This window comes from Rana temporaria, chromosome 10, assembly GCF_905171775.1.
Source record: "Rana temporaria chromosome 10, aRanTem1.1, whole genome shotgun sequence".
In the NCBI taxonomy this organism is placed as follows: Eukaryota; Metazoa; Chordata; class Amphibia; order Anura; family Ranidae; genus Rana; species Rana temporaria.
The window spans coordinates 71,660,395-71,681,531 of NC_053498.1; the positions used below are offsets into that span (position 1 = coordinate 71,660,395).

The 21,137-nt window shown below is 43.2% G+C and overlaps 1 protein-coding gene across 1 annotated transcript in view; it reads left to right on the top strand.

The window, feature by feature from the left end:
- VPS11 (VPS11 core subunit of CORVET and HOPS complexes) overlaps positions 1–21,137 on the top strand; it is a 60,970-nt gene that overhangs the window by 23,369 nt on the left and 16,464 nt on the right. Inside the window, exons 7-13 of the mRNA XM_040325443.1 lie at positions 2,178–2,329; positions 6,244–6,430; positions 7,045–7,188; positions 9,986–10,150; positions 17,086–17,247; positions 19,695–19,834; positions 19,916–20,118. Of these exons, the coding sequence (XP_040181377.1) occupies positions 2,178–2,329; positions 6,244–6,430; positions 7,045–7,188; positions 9,986–10,150; positions 17,086–17,247; positions 19,695–19,834; positions 19,916–20,118 (1,153 nt within the window). The remainder of the gene's footprint in view (positions 1–2,177; positions 2,330–6,243; positions 6,431–7,044; positions 7,189–9,985; positions 10,151–17,085; positions 17,248–19,694; positions 19,835–19,915; positions 20,119–21,137) is intronic.

Below are 21,137 nucleotides of genomic sequence, written 5' to 3' on the forward strand. Positions count from 1 at the left end.
ATCAGCCAACTATCATCTGCAATTATTACGGAAATTTAAGAATCTCTTCACTCAGCACAACCGTATGATCTTAGTTCATGGACTTATCCACTCTAGGTTAGATTGTTCTAATGTTTTCTTTCTAGGGCTCCCACAGAAGTGGATAAAACGATTGCAGATTACACAGAATCATGCTGCAAGACTAGTCACAAACTGCCCAAGGCGGAATCACATCTCCCCGGTGCTTAAGAATCTACACTGGCTCCCGATAGCAAAACGGGTTGAGTTCAAGGCACTCTGTCTGGTGTTTCGGGCCTATTGGCAACTAGGTCCGATGTACTTATCGAATATGACACAACACTACTGTCCACCCAGAGAGCTTGGCTCGACTGACGCCCTGTTAGCAATTATTCAATCTAGTCGATCAGCTTCAAAAGGTGGCCGCCGGCTCCAAACAATGGGGAACTCTCTTTGGAACCAGCTCCCTCATCAGCTCCGAGCATCCTCCTCCTTGATGGCCTTCCGTAAGGGCTTGAAAACACTTCTTTTTTCACAAGCCTACAGATAGAGACTTGGCCTTCCAAGCCCTTAGCAGGACGCTGCCTTAATCCCAGGCTGCGGTCCATGGTCAGGGAGTAGGGATAGGCTTTTTGTGCCCTGACACCCCCCCCCCCCCTTCTTTTTATATTTCTGTTTATTTATTGTCTGTTCCCCTCTTTTACTTAGATGTCCTAGTTTCTTCTTTTTGCTCTTGGGAACTGGATACCCCCAGCTTGTTGGTAAGCGCTTAGACGCGAGTTTCACAACTCTCATTCGGCGCTCTATAAGTATTTATTCCAATCCAATCCAATCATGCATCTGTATTCCCGACGCGTTTCGTTGGGATATACCAACTCTTCAGGGGCGAATGCAATGGTGAGCTATAAAGAGACCTAACCATATGGTATAATTTTGTAGTAGAATAATATAAATATACAGAACAAGATAAATAACCCTATAAATACTCATGTCAACTGTATAGATGTGAGCACAGGACCAGAGCCTTTAAAATTGTCTGGCACGGGAGCTGAGGTAGGGACACATTTGGGCTCTTTAACCCTTGTGTTTATTGTGGTCCTGTTGGCATTTCTGTGTTGTATGTTGTTGCCCACCCCTCAGTTTATTGCTTCAGTATTTTCTATGGACTGTGAAGTCCTGTACTGTACAGTTGGGTAAAGGGGAATTTTGGCTTGCCTGAAAATTCCTCATCTTGGACGTCCACTCCTTATTGCTTGCATAAAAGCAGGAGTGGGTGAGATTTGAGATTGCAGTAGGGTAGGGGCGACCCGTTTTTTGCCAGTGCCTAATCACCTGAAGGTAGCCTGCAATAAATCTATGGTTTATACAGACAGATCCTTTTGTACTGTACTCCAAGATGAGGAATTTACACTTACAGTAGTTCTAAACACTTAATTTTTATTTTTTTACTCCAATCTATTGCATTAAAGTAAAAAAACTTGCACTGCCTTTATCGACTGCAAGTCTTTTTTGCCTCTTCCTGGTCTTATAGACTTTGCTGATGGCAATGAGAGCCATTGGCTCCTACTGCTGTAAAAAAACTGTGAGGAAGCAGCGGGAGGTTGGGCCAAGTCGCGCTGTGTGTCTGAGCGCACAGTGCCTTGCTCAGGAGTGAGCCTGCATGTGTGCTCTCATGGCAAGCGGCTTGCTATCAGGGGAACACACAGAAGAGGAGTAGCAGAGAGTGCTAGCGTGGGATCCCATAAGAGGAGGTAAGTGGCCGCTGTGTGCAATATCATAGCAAAAAGCAGGCAAGTATAAACCTCTTTACATTATTTATTTTTGTGACTTTACAATTGCTTTAAGTAAAACAAGCTTTTTTTCCCACTGTAATTGTGGAACTAACAAGCGTATTTGCATATGTCTACAGCCTGTTATAACCTCCATGTGGAATGACAGGATCTAATTGGAGCAGATACAGGATATCAACATCATCCTCGGGAAAGAACACTTTAGTAAAACATAACATGGTGTTCACAATAGTAAATTACATGACAGAATAAAGGCATTTTAATATAGAAAGGGGAGGGGGGCAAAGGGTGACATTAGAACCTTTACAAAATTTGAAGATTAAAGGAATTATCAAGGATGAGGTTGAAAAAACATCTATTCTTAATTTATTTTTTTTGTACCTCCCACAGATGCTGTTTAAGAAAAACCTGTATGTAATGGCCATTTCTCTGGCAAAAAGTCAGCACCTGGACAGCGATGGATTGTCTGAGATCTTTCGCCAGTATGGAGATCATCTGTATAATAAAGGAGATCATGATGGGGCTATCCAACAATATATCCGGTAAGTCTATTCTCAAAGGTCGGTCCATTCAGAACATGCATTTCAGATTAGGATACATGCCAGGTTTAATCATACTTTTGTATAGCAAAAAATGTCTGTGCTAATGTTACCAAGTATAAATAGCGTTTACCACCAAAAATATTTACTTATAGGGACAGTCCTTAATTTATTTTATACTGTACAGTTCAAATTTCTTATAATACAATACAATTTCTGTATTTATAGCCATAGTTACATAGTTAGGTTGAAAAAGATGCAAGCCTATCTAGTTCAACCAATAAAAAATTAAATAAATAAATCATAGAATCCTATATACACAATACTTCACCCACAGTTGATCCAGAGGAAGGCGAAAAACCCCAGCAAAGCATGATCCAATTTGCTACAGCAGGGGGAGAAATTCCTTCCTGATCTCCGGAGAGGCAATCCGATTTTCACATGATCAACTTTAACCACTTCCAGACCGCCGCCATCGTTTTACGTAGGTACTTTGAAGAGGAATACCATTGTTATGGCAGCAACTAGCTACCATAACCCTGGTATCCTCTTCTTTAGCGTGTGGTCCACTTTCGGATTAAAAGTGGTCTCTGTAGCGGATTTGCTGCAAGATTACTTTTATCAGCGGTGGGAGAGGGAGCCCTCCCCTCTCACCACACTCCAGTGTCCTCTGCCGCTTACCGGAGCCGTTGGTAGCAGTGGAGGCAATTGCGTCCTCTAGCCGGCTTGGTATGGAGACGAGTGAGGGAAAGATGGCCCCCACCTGTCTCCATATCATTGCAGGGCAGAAGCGACGTCAAAACGTCACTTCCGCCCAATGCTCTTAACCACTTAAGGAACGCCGCACAAATATATACGTCCTGACTTTGAACTTTGCCACAACCGAGGTATTCATCTCTTCTGACAGCGGTCCTGTTAGCGATAATGGTGGTCTCTGCACTCTGTGGTGGGAGAGGGCCCCTCGGTAGCGGCGGAGGCGATCGGGTCCTATCTGTGGCTGGGTATGGATACGAGTGAGGGCAAGATGGCTCCCACCCATCTCCATAGCAGGGCGGAAGCAATGTCAAAACGTCACTTACGCCCATACATCTTAAAGGGACATTTTTATTTTTGTATTTTTTTTCAAATGACAATTTTTTTTTTATTGCATTTTAAATTCTAAATATGAGATCTGATGTATTTTTGGTCCCCAGATCTCATTATTATTATTAATAGGACCTGTCATGCTTTTTTTTTTTTTTTTTTTTTTTTATTACACTCCTTGTAATAGGAATAAAACAGTGTAAAAATAAATAAAATCAAGTAAAATAAGAAAAAATTGTAAATGTTTTAAAGCGTTCCTGCGAGCTCACACGCAGAAGTGAACGCATACATGAATAGCTGCCGCATATGAAACCGATCTTCAAACCACACATGTGAGGTATCGCCATGATTGTTGGAGCGAGAGCAACAATTCTAGCCCTAGACCTCCTCTGTAACGCAAAACCTGTACATTTTTTTTTTTTTTTTTTTTTTTTTTTAAACGTCGCCTATGGAGATTTTTAAGGGTAAAAGTTTGATGCCATTTCTACGATCGGGTGCAATTTTGAAGCGTGACATGTTTGGTATCAATTTACTCGGCATAACATTTATCTTTCACAATATAAAACAATTGAGCTAACTTTACTGCTGTCTTATTTTTTTTTTTTTTTATTAAAAAAAGTGCGCTTGTAAGACCGCTGCACAAATACGGTGTGACAAAAAGTATTGCAATGACCTCCTTTTTATTCTCTAGGGTGTTAGGAAAAATAAAGTATAATGTTTGGGGGTTCCAAGTAATTTTCTTGCAAAAAAACGTGGGGGTTATCCACAAAAGGGATACTCCGGCGTATCTACTGATACGCCGTCGTATCCCTGTTTCTATCTATGGAACTGATCCACAGAATCAGTTTACCATAGATAGGCAGAAGATCCGACATGTGTAATTAAATTACACTGTCGGATCTTAAGGATGCAATTCTAGGCCGGCCGCTAGGTGGCGAGGCCATTGCGGCCGGCCTAGAATATGCAAATGAACACTTACGGCGATCCACGAATGTTCCGACGGGCCTGTCGCGCTAAATCTACGTCGTTTACGTCGAGTTACGCCGTGTAAAAATAGGGCTAAGTCCTATTTGACTAAGCCCTATTAAGTATGGCCGTCGTTTCCGCGTCGAAATTTTAAAATCTACGTCGTTTGCGTAAGACGTCCGTGAATGGCGCTGGACGCCATTTACGTTAACTTTTAAGCAAATGACGTCGGAGCGACGTCTGTTAGCGCAATGCACGTCGGGTAAGTTACCCGACGGAGCATGCGCAGTACGTCCGGCGCGGGAGCGCTCCTAATTTAAATGGGACTCGCCCCATTAGATTTGGCACGCCTTGCGCCGGACACATTTAAGTTACACCGCCGCAAATTTCAAGGTAAGTGCTTTGTGGATCGGGCACTTGGGTAGAAATTTTGCGGCAGTGTAACTTAAATCGGAAGATTTAAGTTACGCAAGATATTTGTGGATCTGGCCCCGTGTTTTTAACTTTTGCAAACACAGTCCAAAAAACAGGCTCAGTCCTTAATACATTTTGCCTTCTTTTTGTCCCCGGTCGGCGGTCACCCACTATTTTGTAAAGGGCCTACATGCTCAGACCTGACCTTTTTACTGTTCATATATCTGAAGAATTTTATGCGGTTTGTCCTATCTTTTGCAATCCTGTCATTTGTTTTGCATTTTTGGGTCTTTGATTTCCTTTTTACATTTACTGTCATGTTCTTTGTAAGATTTAAATGATCTTCTTTCTTCGAGCAAAGAGGCGACATCATCTCTCTCCGCCTGCCTAGCATCACCTCTCACCTGCCTTACAATTTCATGCCACTGCCCAGCTGCAGAAACATGGGCTGCGGATCAGGGGTTGACGACCCCTGTTTTAGAAGCACACTTCACTGCGCCACCCCCAATAAATTGTACCGCCCTTCTGTCCCCCCCCCCCCCCGTACCGGCTTTGCATGTTAGGGCACAGTCTCTTTGGGCTAACTTGCCACTGGGTGGCTTTTCCCTTTTTTAATAGGGTATTATTGGCCTACTATTCTTCAGCATGCCATGGTCCCATGAAGGCAGATATGTGGACGTGGTGCGCACTAACTTGATGCTACCACTTCCAGAGTCCTTTTCTCTCATTCACTGAACTAGGGTCCTGGCAGCTGGAAGTGTTGTATGCCAGTTGGGTTCATTCAGAGAAGGTGTTTTAATCTCTGAATCCATTCAGCAGTACCCCATGGAGGAGGAATTCTACAAGAAATGCAGTTCCATTGACCTGGCCATTTCCCACTTGAATGAGAACCTTATGTTGTGGTCTTTAAAGACACCTTGGATAAGCGCTTAAAGATCCTCATGGCTTTCTACAAAATTAAGGCGTGGCTGAGATTTTTTTGGCCAGTGTCTGTTAACTTTAAGGCACAGCTCCAAGCATAATTTATTATTGTCATACAGCTGTCTGATATAGTGGAAATCCTTAATCGCATAGCTCCTCCACTCAGACTTATTTGTTAGAACAACCTGTTTCCCTTTTATCTACCAGAATCAAGCTTACTGTATGCGCTGTTGTGACAGGAAGGTGACCATAAATCACAACATACAGTGCACAGAGGAACCTAGGTCCTGCTTGCCCATCAGGCAATGCAAGTCAGATCAGGAGAGCTTATGGGGAGAATGTTTGGTCACCAGGGCAGTCTTCATGGTGAGCTGGTTTCTAAAATGTACAAACAGGATCATTGCCTTGCAGAATGTTTATTGAAGGATAGCTCTTGTCTTGCAATCTTTTTATATTTAAATTTTTTCATTGCTTTATGTACCCAGTATTCGTCATCTTCTCTATACAGTTGCTTCATTCCCTTTCTTTTACAGAACAATTGGAAAATTAGAGCCTTCCTATGTTATCCGAAAATTTCTAGATGCACAGAGGATACATAATTTGACCGCGTACCTTCAGGCTTTGCATTTACAATCTCTAGCCAATGCAGACCACACCACTCTCTTACTAAACTGCTATACAAAGCTAAAGGACAGCGCTCATCTGGAGGAGTTCATTAAAGTGAGCAAAGCTAATGTCTTCTGCTCTGTTATAATAGTTTTTTTACTTAACTAATCATTCCTTCAAACCATGCAGTTTCTTCAGGTTAAATGTTTAATATGTCTTTTTTTTTTTCAATTAAAGCGGTAGTAAACGAAAAGGGGGAAAAAAAAACCTGCAAGACAATGGCATAATGTGCTAGTATGCATTGCATACTAGCACAATATGAAATATCTTAGAACAAAGCCCTTCCAGCAGCGCCTACTCACCGCTGAGAAGGCTGACCTCTTCTGTCCTTTCTTCCAGGATCGGGGGCTGCAGCTCTGTGAGTGGCCGAAGCCATGATGACGTCACTCCCTTGCATGCCCTTTGGTTCCGCTGAAGTAGCTGCATGCAGGGTGAATATCTCCTAAACGATGCAAGTTTAGGAGATTATTCATTTTACCTACAGGTAAGCCTTATTACAGGCTTGCCTGTATGTAAAAATAACAAAGCAGGGTTTACAACCACTTTAATTACAATTGTTTCAGTTCTGTAAACCTAATTTTTACTTATTTTTTATTTTTTTTTATTTAATCATAATGGATACTACGTCGTCTTAAAAGTACTCAACTTTTTGCTTATTTATTCCTCAGGCGAGTGTGGATGAGGTACATTTTGATGTAGAAATAGCTATTAAGGTCCTTCGGCAAGCTGGTTACCATTCACATGCCCTGTACTTGGCAGAGAAGCATGCCCACCATGAATGGTACTTAAAAATACAGCTAGAAGATATCAAGGTAAGTGGTTTTCTTCAATGTCTGACTATACTCTTTGCCTACATATTAAATAAATGGTTCTCCATCAGAGCATAAAGTGTACCTGTGTCCAGAACATGCACATTCAAATATTTGCATATTCTGTACAAGCAGTAGAATCGCATTTAACACAAGCTTTCACTCACATTGTGGAAAATGTAATCTTCAAAATTTGCACTGTGGTCAGAGATCAGTAGTATGTAACACAGGATTCAGGGGTCAGTACTGAGCAGCATAGCAGAGTTCAGAGATCAGTGGTAAGTAACTCAGAGGTCAGGAGTAAGTAATGCAGTTTCCCAAGGACAGACCTACCACACATGGATGAATGGTAATCTTATCTATGTATAAGGCTTAGTTTTAACCACTTCCTACCCAGCCTATAGCAGAATGATGGCTGGCATAAAAGATAGATGAAGGATGGATGGCCGCACTCCAAAAACCATACAGGTTGTCTTTTTTTAAATGAACAGCAGATACATCACCAGATCAAAACAGGAACAGGGGAACAGCCGACGTTTCGCACAAAATCAGTGCTTATTCATCAGTGCTTATCCATGAATAAGCACTGATTTTGTGCGAAACGTCGGCTGTTCCCCTGTTCCTGTTTTGATCTGGTGATGTATCTGCTGTTCATTTAATAAAAGACAACCTGTACGGTTTTTGGAGTGCGGCCATCCATCCTTCTTCTATCTCTTTTATGCTTGCCTAGTGCACCGCCAGCACCCTTGGAATCCTGTAACAGTGTGTGACCGTATAGTAGACCCACCTGGAGCGGTGACTTTCTTTCTTCAGAATGATGGCTGGGCGGTGGTTCCATTATCCTGATTGGACGTCCTATGATGTATTTCGATCTGACACACCGCAACACTGATTTCAGTAAAGGGCCTCTGACGGAGGCTCTTTACCACATGATCAGCTGTGTTCAATCACAGCTGATCACGATGTAAACAGGAAAAGCCGTGTATCAGTAAAGTAGAGGAGACCCGGTCGGCTGCTCTTCTGATGGGGGTCTGCGCTGATTATCAGCACAGCCCGCCTGAGGATACCCACTTCAGACCACCAGGGATTGCCACCACTAATGATCACCCGGTATGCCACCCATGGCCACCAGGGATGCCAATCTGTGCCTAAAATTTATGCCAATCAGTGCCCACAAATGGTGCCAGTCAGTGCTGCCTATGAGTGCCTATTAGTGCCCATCATCAGTGCCTACCAGTGAAAGGAAATGTGCTTATTTACAACATTTTATAATGGAAACAAAATTTTTATTTTTTTTTCAAAATCTTAAATTTTCTTTTTTTATTTGTTGCACAAATAAATTAAAACCCAGCAGTGATCAAATACCACCAAAAGAAAGCTCTATTTGCAGGAACGAAATTATAAATGTGTTTGGGTACAGTGTAGCATGACCGCACAATTGTTCAAAGTGCGACAGCGCTGAAAGCCGAAAATTGTCTTGGGCAGGAAGGGGGGAAAAGTGCCTGGTATTGAAGTGTTTTTAAAGCAGCTTATCAGTTCTCAGATGGGATGTCTGCACCATTTTATTCCTCTTTAGGCTTGCTTGCTTTTATTTTCACCTGGTGAACCAGCTATTAAGTCTGTTGTTTTTCAAAAGAACAAGCTCTGCTAAAAAAATATATCAGTTTACTGGGATGGGACAGTCCTAACACTAGTAGGTGATCAGCTATTTATTCCCCCAGTTTCACAGCTGTCTGCTGTGTCTCCTGTGTTTATTCATCCAGAGCGGAGGCACTCTAATAAAGGAGATGTGTTACTGGCCAGATCACCAGGTGAAAACAGAGGGGGGGAAAAAAGACTAAAAGATGAATGCAACCACCACCTCTAATGGTTGGTAAGCTGTAATGTATATTGCGTATAGCAAAATGACATCTGGGAAGTGGTTTCATTATCCTGACTTGGCATCGTATGACGCGATGGCGTACCCGCGGGGGGCACAGCGAGGTGATCGGTGATGTTAGCCTGATGCACCACATATCCGATCGCGGTAAAAGCATCTGATAGAGGCTCTTTACCACGTGATCAGCGGTGTCCAATCACAGCTGATCAAAGTGTAAACGGAAAAAGCCGTGCATCGGCTTTTCCTCTACTTGCACTGACAAACGCGAGTAGAGGAGAGCCAATTTGCTGCTCTCCTGATTGGGGGGAGGGGGGGGGGGGGGGGCTGCAGCACCACACATGGCCAGCAGGGATGCCCACCCATGACTACCAGGTAAGCCCAATAGAGGCTATTAGGGATGGCACTCTGTGCCCCATCAGTGATGCCTGCCAGTGCCTCTGATAAATGCCACCTATTGGTTCCACCCATGAGTGGCCATCAGTGGCACCTCATCTGTGGCAATCAGTACTGTCTCATCAGTGGCAATCGGTGAAGGAGAGAATGTACTTATTTTATAAGTTTTGTAACAAACAAATAATTTTTTTATTTTATTTGTAGCGTAAAAAATGTAAAACCTCAGAGGTGATCCAATACCACCAAAAGAAAGCTCTATTTGTGGGGGGAAAAAAATCTTAAAAACTGTTGTTGGGGTACAGCGTCGCATGACCGTGCAATTGTCATTCAGAATGTGATGGCGCTGAAAATTGGTCTGGACAGGAAGGTGTAAAGGGTGCCCTGTACTGAAGTGGTTAAGCATCGCAGTCTCTGGGTTTATGCCCATTTTTAGTACAAGCAGTTGTAAATGACCAAGTAAGATGTTTATTTGTTTTCAGAAATGTATATCTCATGCATATTTTTAAAACTATTTTGTGTTTGTTATAGAATTTTCAAGAAGCTTTGAGATACATAGGACGCCTTCCCTTCCCTCAAATGGAAAGTAATATGAAATGCTATGGAAAGATACTTATGTATCATGTGCCCAATGAGACAACACAGCTGTTGAAAGACTTATGTACCAACTTTGCTCAGCATGAGGGAGGAAAGAAGGTGAGTGGCAACTGCTATAAGTAAATGTGCTAAGGAAATTCACATTAAGGGAAACGTTCATTTACCAAGGCTGCTTTCGTCACATTCACCTTTCTCAGAAAGAGCTGAGGATTTTAAGTAACTTTTATAGCCAAAAATGCAGATTTTTAACAGGTGTCTGAAAAATTAATATTGTTCAAGAGGGGAAATAGTTACGTTGGATAAATGACATTGCATATTGATATCCATTTTCATTTCTGGACAGCTGGTGGCCCTTTAGGCTCCCTTTTTTTTTTTTTTTCCAAATTTTTTCTTATGTCCTGCTTACAGAATTCAATAGCTCAAACTGAAATGTTTACACTTCAAGTGAATGAGTAAGAGCAGACTCTCATCCCCCTTATATCGTATAGCTCTCCCTCAACAACCTGAATCTGGGGCAGCTGTGCATAGCATCCAGTGTCTAGCTTTCATTTTCAAAGCTTAACTGGGAGAGCTGAAATTACAAGCTAGGAAGGAAGTCTTTAACCTTCTAATGGTGCTAATGCTTGCAGCCTGAAATCATGTTATCCTCTGACTTTGGATTCAGTTCCATCCCTGGAATCTTCTTTGGTGCTGCTGGGCCCTCCCTGCTAAGGTTGGCTCCACTGGCAGTGTTTGTAGGATTGGCCATAGCAACCTGGGGCAGATATGCGGTTCCTCCATTTTGCTGTGAATCACGACCTCTTGTCTAGAGTCACCAAGGAGTCTGACACAGTGGTTGAACAACTGGTGATACATCAGCCTTTTAGGTGCAGATGTTACATGTGGCTTATACACCTTTTTGAGGTCATGTTGAGATGGCCAAGAGGAGCAGGTTTTGCAACATTTTTGGGAACCAGGGTGTACTGAGACATTTAAGGACTACAGAGTCCTGCTCAGCCTCTCAAGTACAACATAATTGGGAGGTGCAGATCCAGGAGGTGGCAAGGAATCAATTGGAGATGGAATCCGTGTAAAATTTAAAACAGTTTATTGTTTATAAAACATGTAACCAGTACAAATGGGAAAAAATTGTCAGAATGGCCAAACTCACTGTGATAGTGCTAGCAATGAAGCCAAAGGTGGTGGAGAATTGGCCGTCCCGCTTCTGTGAGGGCTGTGAACAGAAGGGGTTGCAGACCAAAAATGGGAAGCCTGAAAACACTTTCCATCAGCTGGAAGCGGTGACCATAACCGAAAGGCTTGGGCACAGATCCAGGAAGCACGATCACTCTATGACCAGAGTGGAAGATGGCAGCGGCCGGTGAGACCAGAGATGGCTGCTGGAAGGGCAGCGGGAACAAGGCTGACCTACAAGGTGTCCGGACACCACAGGACTCCTCCCCGGCCACGTCACATGCTCCGACCGCAGGCAGACATCAGCAAAGACTGATGGATCTATTCGATCAGAGAAGGGAATGTGATGAGTTTTACAGCAGGTGCCAGAGCTTGAGTGGTATACGATTTGCATGTTTCAGGGTTTAACCTCTTCCTCGGATAACAGCATTGGCTGTTTTTTTATCTCCTGGTTCTGCTTTTCTTTCATGCCGGTATTCAACAGGTAAAAAATAAATCTCGTGAGGTACAGAGACTCTTTAGTGCCGGACTCCAGGAATATTCGTTTCATGATCTCGGTGTTGCTTATAATCTCAATTGTTTTCCATGTGCTATGATTTTTTAATCGGTGATATATTTTGACAAGTTTGTCATTTGGTCTCTGTATTTTCTGTGAGTTGTCAAAAATAAAAGATTTCCTATAAAGATTTTATGACCAATGATGTTTAGATCCGGGAACAAGGGAAGCATGGAGCTTGTTTAAATTCATGTTCCTGGTTGTTCATTAACCACTCTTGAATTTGTTTAGCAGTGTAAAAGTATTACCGTTGAATATATTGACGTTGTGATGAAGCATCGTAGGATGTACCTGGTTCTGTGTAAAAGCCTCATTATTTTTTACTTTTTGAAGACCATGTAGAGCAGCAATGGCGGCCCGTTCATAGGGGCGCCCGGGCGCCGCCCCCCCCCCTCCTGTAGTAAAAAAAAAAAAAAAGGGCCCTTTTAAGAATTTTTATTTTGCTTAAAATGTCATTTTTTCTTTTTACTAACTACAGTGATGGCGGCCGTCTATAGAGGGCGCTGCAGTGCCACCCCCTCTCGCAAATAACATACATTCATGTATTGCATGAATGTATGTTGTTGCCAGCTGCCTGGTCTATTCAGATAGCCGGACATTGGGCGCCGGTTATCTGAATAACAGGCACTTCCGCACAGCCAACCAGCTGCTATCAGAGCCAGCGGCTCCGATAGGCTTTCCGAGTACAGCCCCTCGTCTCCCGGATGTCTTCTCCTCGGAACGTAGGGAGGGCTGCGTCCCTTGGATAAGACTGACGGCCGTCTCAGCCAATCAGGTTCACCGATTCTTGTTATCGGTAACCTGATTGGCTGAAGCGTCATCGAGGGTGGGAGAGGACATCGATGGACAAGGAAGCAGAAAGGTAAGTGCATTTTACAGGGCACAGCGGCGACAATGGGCACAGAAGCGACAAAGGGCACAGTGGCATCAATGGGTACAGTAGTGACAAAGAGCACAGTGGCAACAAAGGGCACAGTGGCATCAATTAAAGGGCACAGTGATGGGCACAGTGGCAACAATGGGCACAGTGGTGACAATTGGCATAATGGCGACAATTGAGGGGCACAGTGGCTGCGTTTGACATTGCACAGTGGCTGCGTTTGATGGCATGGCACAGTGGTGACAATCGATGCCACAGTGGCTGCGTTTGATGGCATGGCGATGTGGCTGCGTTTGATGGCACAGTGGCTGCGTTTGATGGCATGGCACAGTGGTGCGAATTGATGGCATAGTGACTGCATTTGATGGCATGGCACAGTGGTGACAATTGATGGCACAGTGGCTGCATTTGATGGGCACAGTGAGGCTGCAATTTTTATTTTAAATTTTTTTTGCGACCCCCCCCCCCAAAAAAAAAATTTGAGCACCAGTTGCCACTGTAGAGCAGTCATCTGAACAATTTACTTCCTCGAGAGGGTTTCTCTCTGCAGATCTCCTGCCATACTTGGCTGCAGATCTCCTGCCATACTTGGCTGCAGATCTCCACACATTGCATCCTTGGGTTAAAGCAGTGCTAAAGTCAAACCGTTTTTTTTTTTACCTAAATGCATTCCCTGTAGCCCCCCCCCCCCCCCCCTCCCCTCTAAACACTGACCTGCCTTCTTTCACTGCACTAGCCCTGTCCTGGCTGCAGCGTCGCTCCTCTCACTTCCTGGTTTTATAAGTGACACTTTAGGGAAATGGGAGCCCTTAGGATCCTGCTGCTGTCAGTCAAACATCTGTGTGGAGGGAGCAGGGTGGTTGTAGCTTACTGGTTCTAAAAAGTTATAAATTGATTTGCATTTTAATGAGTGAAATAAGTATTTGATCCCCTATCGATCAGCAAGATTTCTGGCTCGGTTGTCTTCTGTACATGTAACATAAAGAGATTAGCAGCACTCTCTTGAAGGGTGTGCTGCTAATCTCGGTTTATTACCTGTATAAAAGACACCTGTCCACAGAAACAATCGATCAGATTCCAATCTCTCCACCTTGGCTAAGACCAAAGAGCTGTCCAAGGATGTCAGGGACAAGATTGTAGACCTACACAAGGCTGGAGTGGATGCAAGATTTCACCTCATGGAGTTTTAATGATCATGAGAATGGTGAGGAATCAGCCCAGAACTACACGGCAGAATATTGTCAATGATCTCAAGGCAGCTGGGACCATAGTCGCCAAGAAAACAATTGGTAACACAGGACACCATCAAGGACTGAAATCCTGCAGCGCCCGCAAGGTCCCTGTGCTGAAGAAAGCACATGTACATGCCCGTCTGAAGTTTGCTAATGAACATCTGAATGATTCAGAGGAGAACTGGGTGAAAGTGTTGTGGTCAGATGAGACCAAAATCAAGTTCTTTGGCATCAACTCAATTTGCAGTGTTTGGAGGAGTATTGCTGCCTATGACCCAAAGAACACCATACCCATCGTCAAACATAGAGGTGGAAACATTATGACTTTGGGGGAGTTTTTCTGTTAAGGGGACAGGACAACTTCACTGCATCAAAGGGACGATGGATGTCAAATCCTGGGTGAGAACCTCCTTCCCTCAGCCAGGGCATTGAAAATGGTCAAGACAACAAAGGAGTGGCTCAAGAAGAAACACATTAACTTCCTGGAGTGGCCTAGCCAGTCTCCAGACCTAATCCCATAGAAAATGTGGATGGATCTGAAGGTTCGAGAGGATCTGCAAAGTGGAGTGGGACAAAATCCCTCCTGAGATGTGTGCAAACCTGGTGGCCAACTACAAGAAATGTCTGACCTCTGTGATTTGCCGACAAGAGTTTTGTCACCAAGTACCAAGTCATGTTTTGCGAAGGGGGTCAAATGCTTATTTCACTAATTAAAATGCAAATCAATTTATAACTTTTTTTGAAATGCGTTTTTCTGGATTTTTTTGTTCTGTCTCTCACTGTTAAAATATATCTACCATTAATATATAGACTGATCATTTTTGTCAGTGGGCAAAATCGTCAGGGGATCAAATACTTTTTCCCTCGCTGTATATAGTGCTGTCAATTTACGCAGTGCGTTGCATATATATTGTACATTGACATCAGTTCCTGGCCTCAAGGAGCTTACAATCTAAGGTCCCTAATTGACATCCATACACATACTTGGGCTAAAATTAGACAGCAGCCAAATAACCTACCAGCATGTCTTTGGAGTGTGGGAGGAAACCCGCACAGGGAGCACATTCAAACTCCTTGCAGGCAGTCCAATTGTGTGGACTCAAACTGATGACCCTACTGCTGCTGGGCGGAAGTACTAATCACTTAGCCACTGTGCTGCCCTTTAATAGCCTTTAATATCCTTTTAATGTAAACTCACATGACTTTATGAAATGGGGTGCATACAGCAAACAATCTTACTTCAGGAGTCCTGAACTTGTACTTGTTGGACCAAATTATGCATCGTTTTTGGATTTCACAGTTCAGTCATGTGCAGTGCGTAGATTTTGCTTAGACTGAATTACAGAGGTGATGGTTCAGTGCTGTGGTAGTTTATTTTTTGAGGGGGGGGGCCGGGGGCTACTGTTTGCTAGTATATGCCCACCCTCCCGACACTAACACTCACCCTATGGTTTGCTATGTTCTATTACTCATACAGTATCTTACAAAAGTGAATGCACCCACACATTTTTGTAAATATTCTATTTTATATATTTTCATGTGACAACACTGAAGAAATTACACTTTGCTACAATGTAAAGTAGTGAGTGTACAGCTTGTAAAACAGTGTAAATTTGCTGTCCCCTCAAAATAACTCAACACACAGCCATTAATGTCTAAACCGCTTGTAACAAAAGTGAGTACCCCCCTAAGTGAAAATGTCCACATTGGGCCCAAAGTGTCAATATTTTGTGTGGCTGGTGGACGTTGGAAACCTTCCATTTTGATGATCCCCCCACAGATAGGGTTTAGGTCTGGAGACATTCTTGGGTAGTCCCTCAGCTTCTTTAGCAAGACAGTGGTCATCTTGGAAGTGTGTTTGGGGTCGTTATGTTGGAACACTGCCCTGCGGCCCAGTCTCCAGAAGGAGGGGATCATGCTCTGCTTCAGTATGTCACAGTATACGTTGGCATTCATGGTTCTCTCAATGAACTGTAGCTCCCTAGTGCCGGCAGCCCTCGTGTAGCCCCAGACCATGACACTAACTCCACCATGCTTGACTGTAGCCAAAAAAAGTTGTCTTTTGTACGCCTCGCCTGGTTGCCGCCACACACGCTTGACACCATCTGTAATAAGTTTATCTTTAGACCACAGGACATGGTTCCAGTAATCCATGTCCGTAATCTGCTTGTCTTAAGCAAACTGTTTGCGGGATTTCTTGTGCATCATCTTTAGAAGAAGCTTCCTTTTGGGACGACAGCCATGGCTGACCATTTTGATGCAGTGTGCGGCGTATGGTCTGAACACTGACGGGCTCCCCCCAGTACACCTCCAATGCCTCTACCTCCAACACCTCCCCCCAGTACACCTTTAATTCCTCTTCCCAGCATATCTCTGCCTCCAATTCCCCCCCTCCATTTGTGCTTTTAACGACCCCCCCCCCCCCCAGCACACCTCATCTTCTGACCTCCCCTCTCCAGAACACCTATGCCTCCAATCTTCCCCCCCAAGCCAGCGCATCTATGCTTTCAATATTCTCCCCAATCCATCGTACCTATTCCTCCAAATCCACCACCACTCCCCCCCTCCAATCTATCATATTGGGGGGGGGGGGTGTTGGTGAAGTCATATGTATGATGGATTGGGAAGGGAGGTGGAATTGGAGGCACAGATATGATTCAGACCTCCAATTGCACCCACCCCCCCAATCCATGACATCTATGCCTCCAATTAGCACCCCCCCACCCCAATCCAGCACATGCTTGCTCTCAATATCACCCCCCAGCGCACCAGCACACATCTTATTTATTCCCCAATGTACCCTTGCCTAACAGCACACTGTCATATTTACAATTTTGCACCCACGGTTGTCAGTCATCACTGTGCCCACTGAGGGCTGACCGGGACGGTTCGAGCCTGCTCACTTAAAACCGCACGCCTTAGATGTGCAGCAGGAGCATTTCTGAATCTATCCCTTCCCCCAACCAGGTTTTGTTTCCTGGTTTCTCTTAGATCGGCCCTCCCTTTTTTTTTTTTTTTTTTTTTTTTTTTTGTGTCCCTCCAAACTTTTTTCTGCGTCTGTAATAAATGCTATATAATAGTTTTTAGCAAGATGTTTTAGTCTAAATATGCTGTAATAGGTTAATGTTTATTACCCTTGCCTACATTCAAGTTTTTGAATTTTTATGCAGTTTCTGTGCTTCTTTTCCCCCAGGCAAATCCTGAAGAGTTCATTCCTATTTTTGCCAACAATCCTTGTGAATTAAAGAACTTTCTTGAACATATGATACAAGTACAGAATGATTCGCCTCAAGGGGTATACGATACTTTGCTGGAATTACGTCTGCAAAACTGGGCACATGAGCGAGACCCACAAGTACGTACCAAGTGTGCTTAGCATCTGCCCTGCCTGCATTTGTATCCGTGCATGCTTGCACAGCCTATAGTTGTCAAGCTGAGGTTTTAAATGCAAGACTGGGAAACCTGGATCTGGAAACGGGCATTTAGCAAGGTTCAGCAACTCTGAAGGGCTATTATGCTGATCCTTGCAGGTGGCTGGTTGTCTAGTGAATGCTTACTGAATACAAGACTAACATTTACAAGCATAAATAAACAAGTGCCTATTAGTTCTAAGCTTAGAACTATCTGTCCACCCCAAATGTGATTTCACTTTTTGGTAAATGCTGATGTGTTCAACCACCTGACAGTTTACCTCTCAGGCACTTTATTGGTCAGATATGCCTTTTCTGTGTCTGCATACCTGCTGAAAAAAATGTTAGATATGTGCTGCTATGCACAATAAATACATTTAATTGAAGACTAGGGTAAATATAGTGAAACAAATACATATAAATAAATACATATAAACCACCACTGTGCAAAATACGGTAGTTGGAAAATTAACCAATAAGTATTGACATAAAAATGGTGTCCCCAACTGAATAGGGCTATGACGGTCCTAAAAACAGTGCTTCAAAATGATTACGTCTGATAACAATGCTTCAATTGGTTGCATCTGAGACAACAAAAGCATTATAGGGCTATAACAGTCCTTAGTGCAAAAAATATAACTATTTGTTTTTAATTCAATCTTAGTGATGTGTTCTGGAAATGTCCTTTAAGAACCGAATCCAAAATGATGTGACTTGCAATGTTCACCTTCACCAAAAAACTGCAGGTAAAAGACACCAAAACGTGCTCAAAGAAAGGATGGCAGCTTACCAGAGAGCAATGACCCTTTTAATTAAAAAATAAGTCAATTGCACTTGTAGCAAATTATATTGCTGACATGGATGGATGGATGGATGGATGGAGATGATGTAGATGGGATCAGACCCCCTGCCTCACTAACGGGCTCGGAACGGGATATGAAAAAGAAAGTAAACGGCAATAGTGTAATCCCGTTTTTAATGGATAAAAACAATGTACAAATAGAAAGCCAAATGGCTGCTTACATTCTGGGGTGCCACAGACCATGGCGATAACATGGGTAATATAAAATCTCAAGTGGAGATGTCCTGGCGTGGGTTCCACCCGTGACGGCCGTGGGCTTCCTGAAGACGTGCAATACGAAACAGCCGTCGAGGCGGAACTAGGTCACGCTCTAACGTCACCTCCGGTCCTCTGGCTCACCGCCGTCATGGGTGGAACACACGCCAGGACATCTCCACTTGGGATTTTATATTACCCATGTTATCGCCATCCAGCCTCGGTGCTGGGTCTGTGGCACCCCAGAATGTAAGCAGCCATTTGGCTTTCTATTTGTACATTGTTTTTATCCATTAAAAACGGTATTACACTATTGCCGTTTTTCATTTTCGTATCCCGTTCCGAGCCTGTTAGTGAGGCAGGGGGTCTGATCCCATCTACATCATCTCCATCCATCCATGTCAGCAACATACTTTGCCACAAGCGCAATTGACTTATTTTTTTTAATTAAAAGGGTCATTGCTCTCTGGTAAGCTGCCATCCTTTCTTTGAGCATGTTTGGGTGTATTTTGCCTGCAGTTCTTTGGTGAAGGTGAACATTGCAAGTCTCATCATTTTGGATTTGGTTCTTAATGGACGTTTCCAGAACACATCACTAAGATTGTTATATTTTTTGCACTATTTGTTTTTAATTCGAAGGACGCTTATTAGGACTGTTATAGCCCTGTAATGCTTTTGTGGTCTCAGATGCAACCAATTGAAGCATTGTTATCAGACATAATCATTTTGAAGCACTGTTTTTAGGACCGTCATAGCCCTATTCAGTTGGGGACACCATTTTTATGTCAATACTTATTGGTTAATTTTCCAACTATTTTGCACAGTGGTGGTTTATTTATATGTATTTATATGTATTTGTTGCACTATATTTACCCTAGTCTTCAATTCAAATTTATTTATTGTGCATAGCAGCACATATCTAACATTTTCCCCTAGGACCATACAGCAACATTAGTTTTGCAATTGTGCGGGCAGGCTGGTGTTGAATTTGTTATTTATTTAATTATTTTCTCAGTGCCATTATTAATATATATTGTATATTTGTTTTCATCACTTGCTCCATTATTGGAATGTTTGGGTAGCGGCTTATTTATTATTTTTCAATTTATTAGGCGCAAGATTTATTTCCCATTTCCATTACAACCCCTATAAGTCATAAAATAAAATGTTACATAGCTAGTGAAATTCAAGCAATGTGTGTACTCCTGCTTTAAGTTCAAGTGATGACTGTTCTTACTCCATCCTTTTTAATTCTTCACTTCCCCATGACCCTCTGAATAGTATTTTATCGTCATTCTATATGTGCCTAACCTAATATAAAACTTGTATTAACAGGCAAGGCTGCAACTCCAAAATGATGTCATGACGCTTCTGAAGAGTGGGCGCTTTAAGAATGTGTTTGATAAAGCTCTTGTCCTATGCCAAATGCACAATTTTCAGAAGGGTGTGCTGTATTTGTATGAACAAGGCAAACTGTAAGTACCTCCACTCAGTGACTGCCTTTTATAAAGAGTAATTCATGCATGTGTTTTATTGCATTGATTTGTTTCTCCTAGTTTTCAGCAGATTATGCATTATCACATGCAAAACAATCAGTACCAAGAAGTGATTGAAGCTTGTAAACAGTATGGAGAGCAAGAGAGTTCTCTGTGGGAGCAAGCGCTTGGTTATTTTGCCCGCAAAGAGGAAGATTGTAAGGAACACATTGCCACTGTGCTGAGACATATCGAAAGCAAAAATCTCATGCCTCCACTATTAGGTGAGTTCTCGAGGCCCTTAACTTTATAGGCTTGTTTATTTTTGTAAGGCTCCATTGAAATGGCCAAAGATCATGAAATCTAGTGTATGTCGCTCAATCAGAAAATAGACTTCAACCTGCTTTCTTGAAAATTCTGAGAGTGTAAAGGGTTGTCCCTGTTTGTTTCTATGAAAGCAAGGAAAACCCAAAGAACCAGTTCATGTCAGGTAGGGCAAGCTTGATCAACCAATATACTAGTAATACACTAGTTTTGTTTTATTAAAGTGGTTCTAAAGCCTCAAGGATTTCTACCTTAATGCATTCTATGGATTAAAGTGTTAAACCCCAAAAAATAAAAAATGCTGCTCCTGTCCCTTTAACCTCTTGACAACGTCCTCGGCTTTGTACGGTGATATCTGAATGATGCCTGTAGCTACAGGCATCATTCAGATATCGCCGTCTTCAGCCGCCGATTCTGTGCACGATAAGAACGATCAAAGCGGCCATTCCGCCACTTGATCGTTCTTATAGGCAGCAGGAGGGGACGACCCCCCTCCCGCCGCCATCCGGTGCTTCTCCGGGCTCTCCCGTGCCATCGGGGGCCCGGAGAGCGAATCGGTCGGCGCTGCTGGAAAGCATAGAGATGACTGGTGACCAGTCTATGACCGTCGGAGGCCGTTATGACGTCACGGCCGGTACCCGGAAGTAAACAAAGACGCTGTCGGCATGTGATCGGTGATTTTTATTTTTTCAGTAAAATAATTAAGTAAAATAAAATTAAACATTTTTTTTTCAAAACGCCCCTGTCCCCGTTATTTCGCGCGCAGAAGCGAACACGCATGCAGGTCCCGCCCACATATGTAAACGCTGCTCAAACCCCAAATTGTGATTTTTACATGAAGGAGAGAAGTGCCAAAATTGGCCCGGTGGTAAAGTGGTTAATGTGCAATTGGCAGCATTGTGCTTTTACTTTTTAAACTATCCCTCTGTATCTCCTACAATAGCGGTTTTATAATGCCATGTCCTGACCCCCCCTGAGT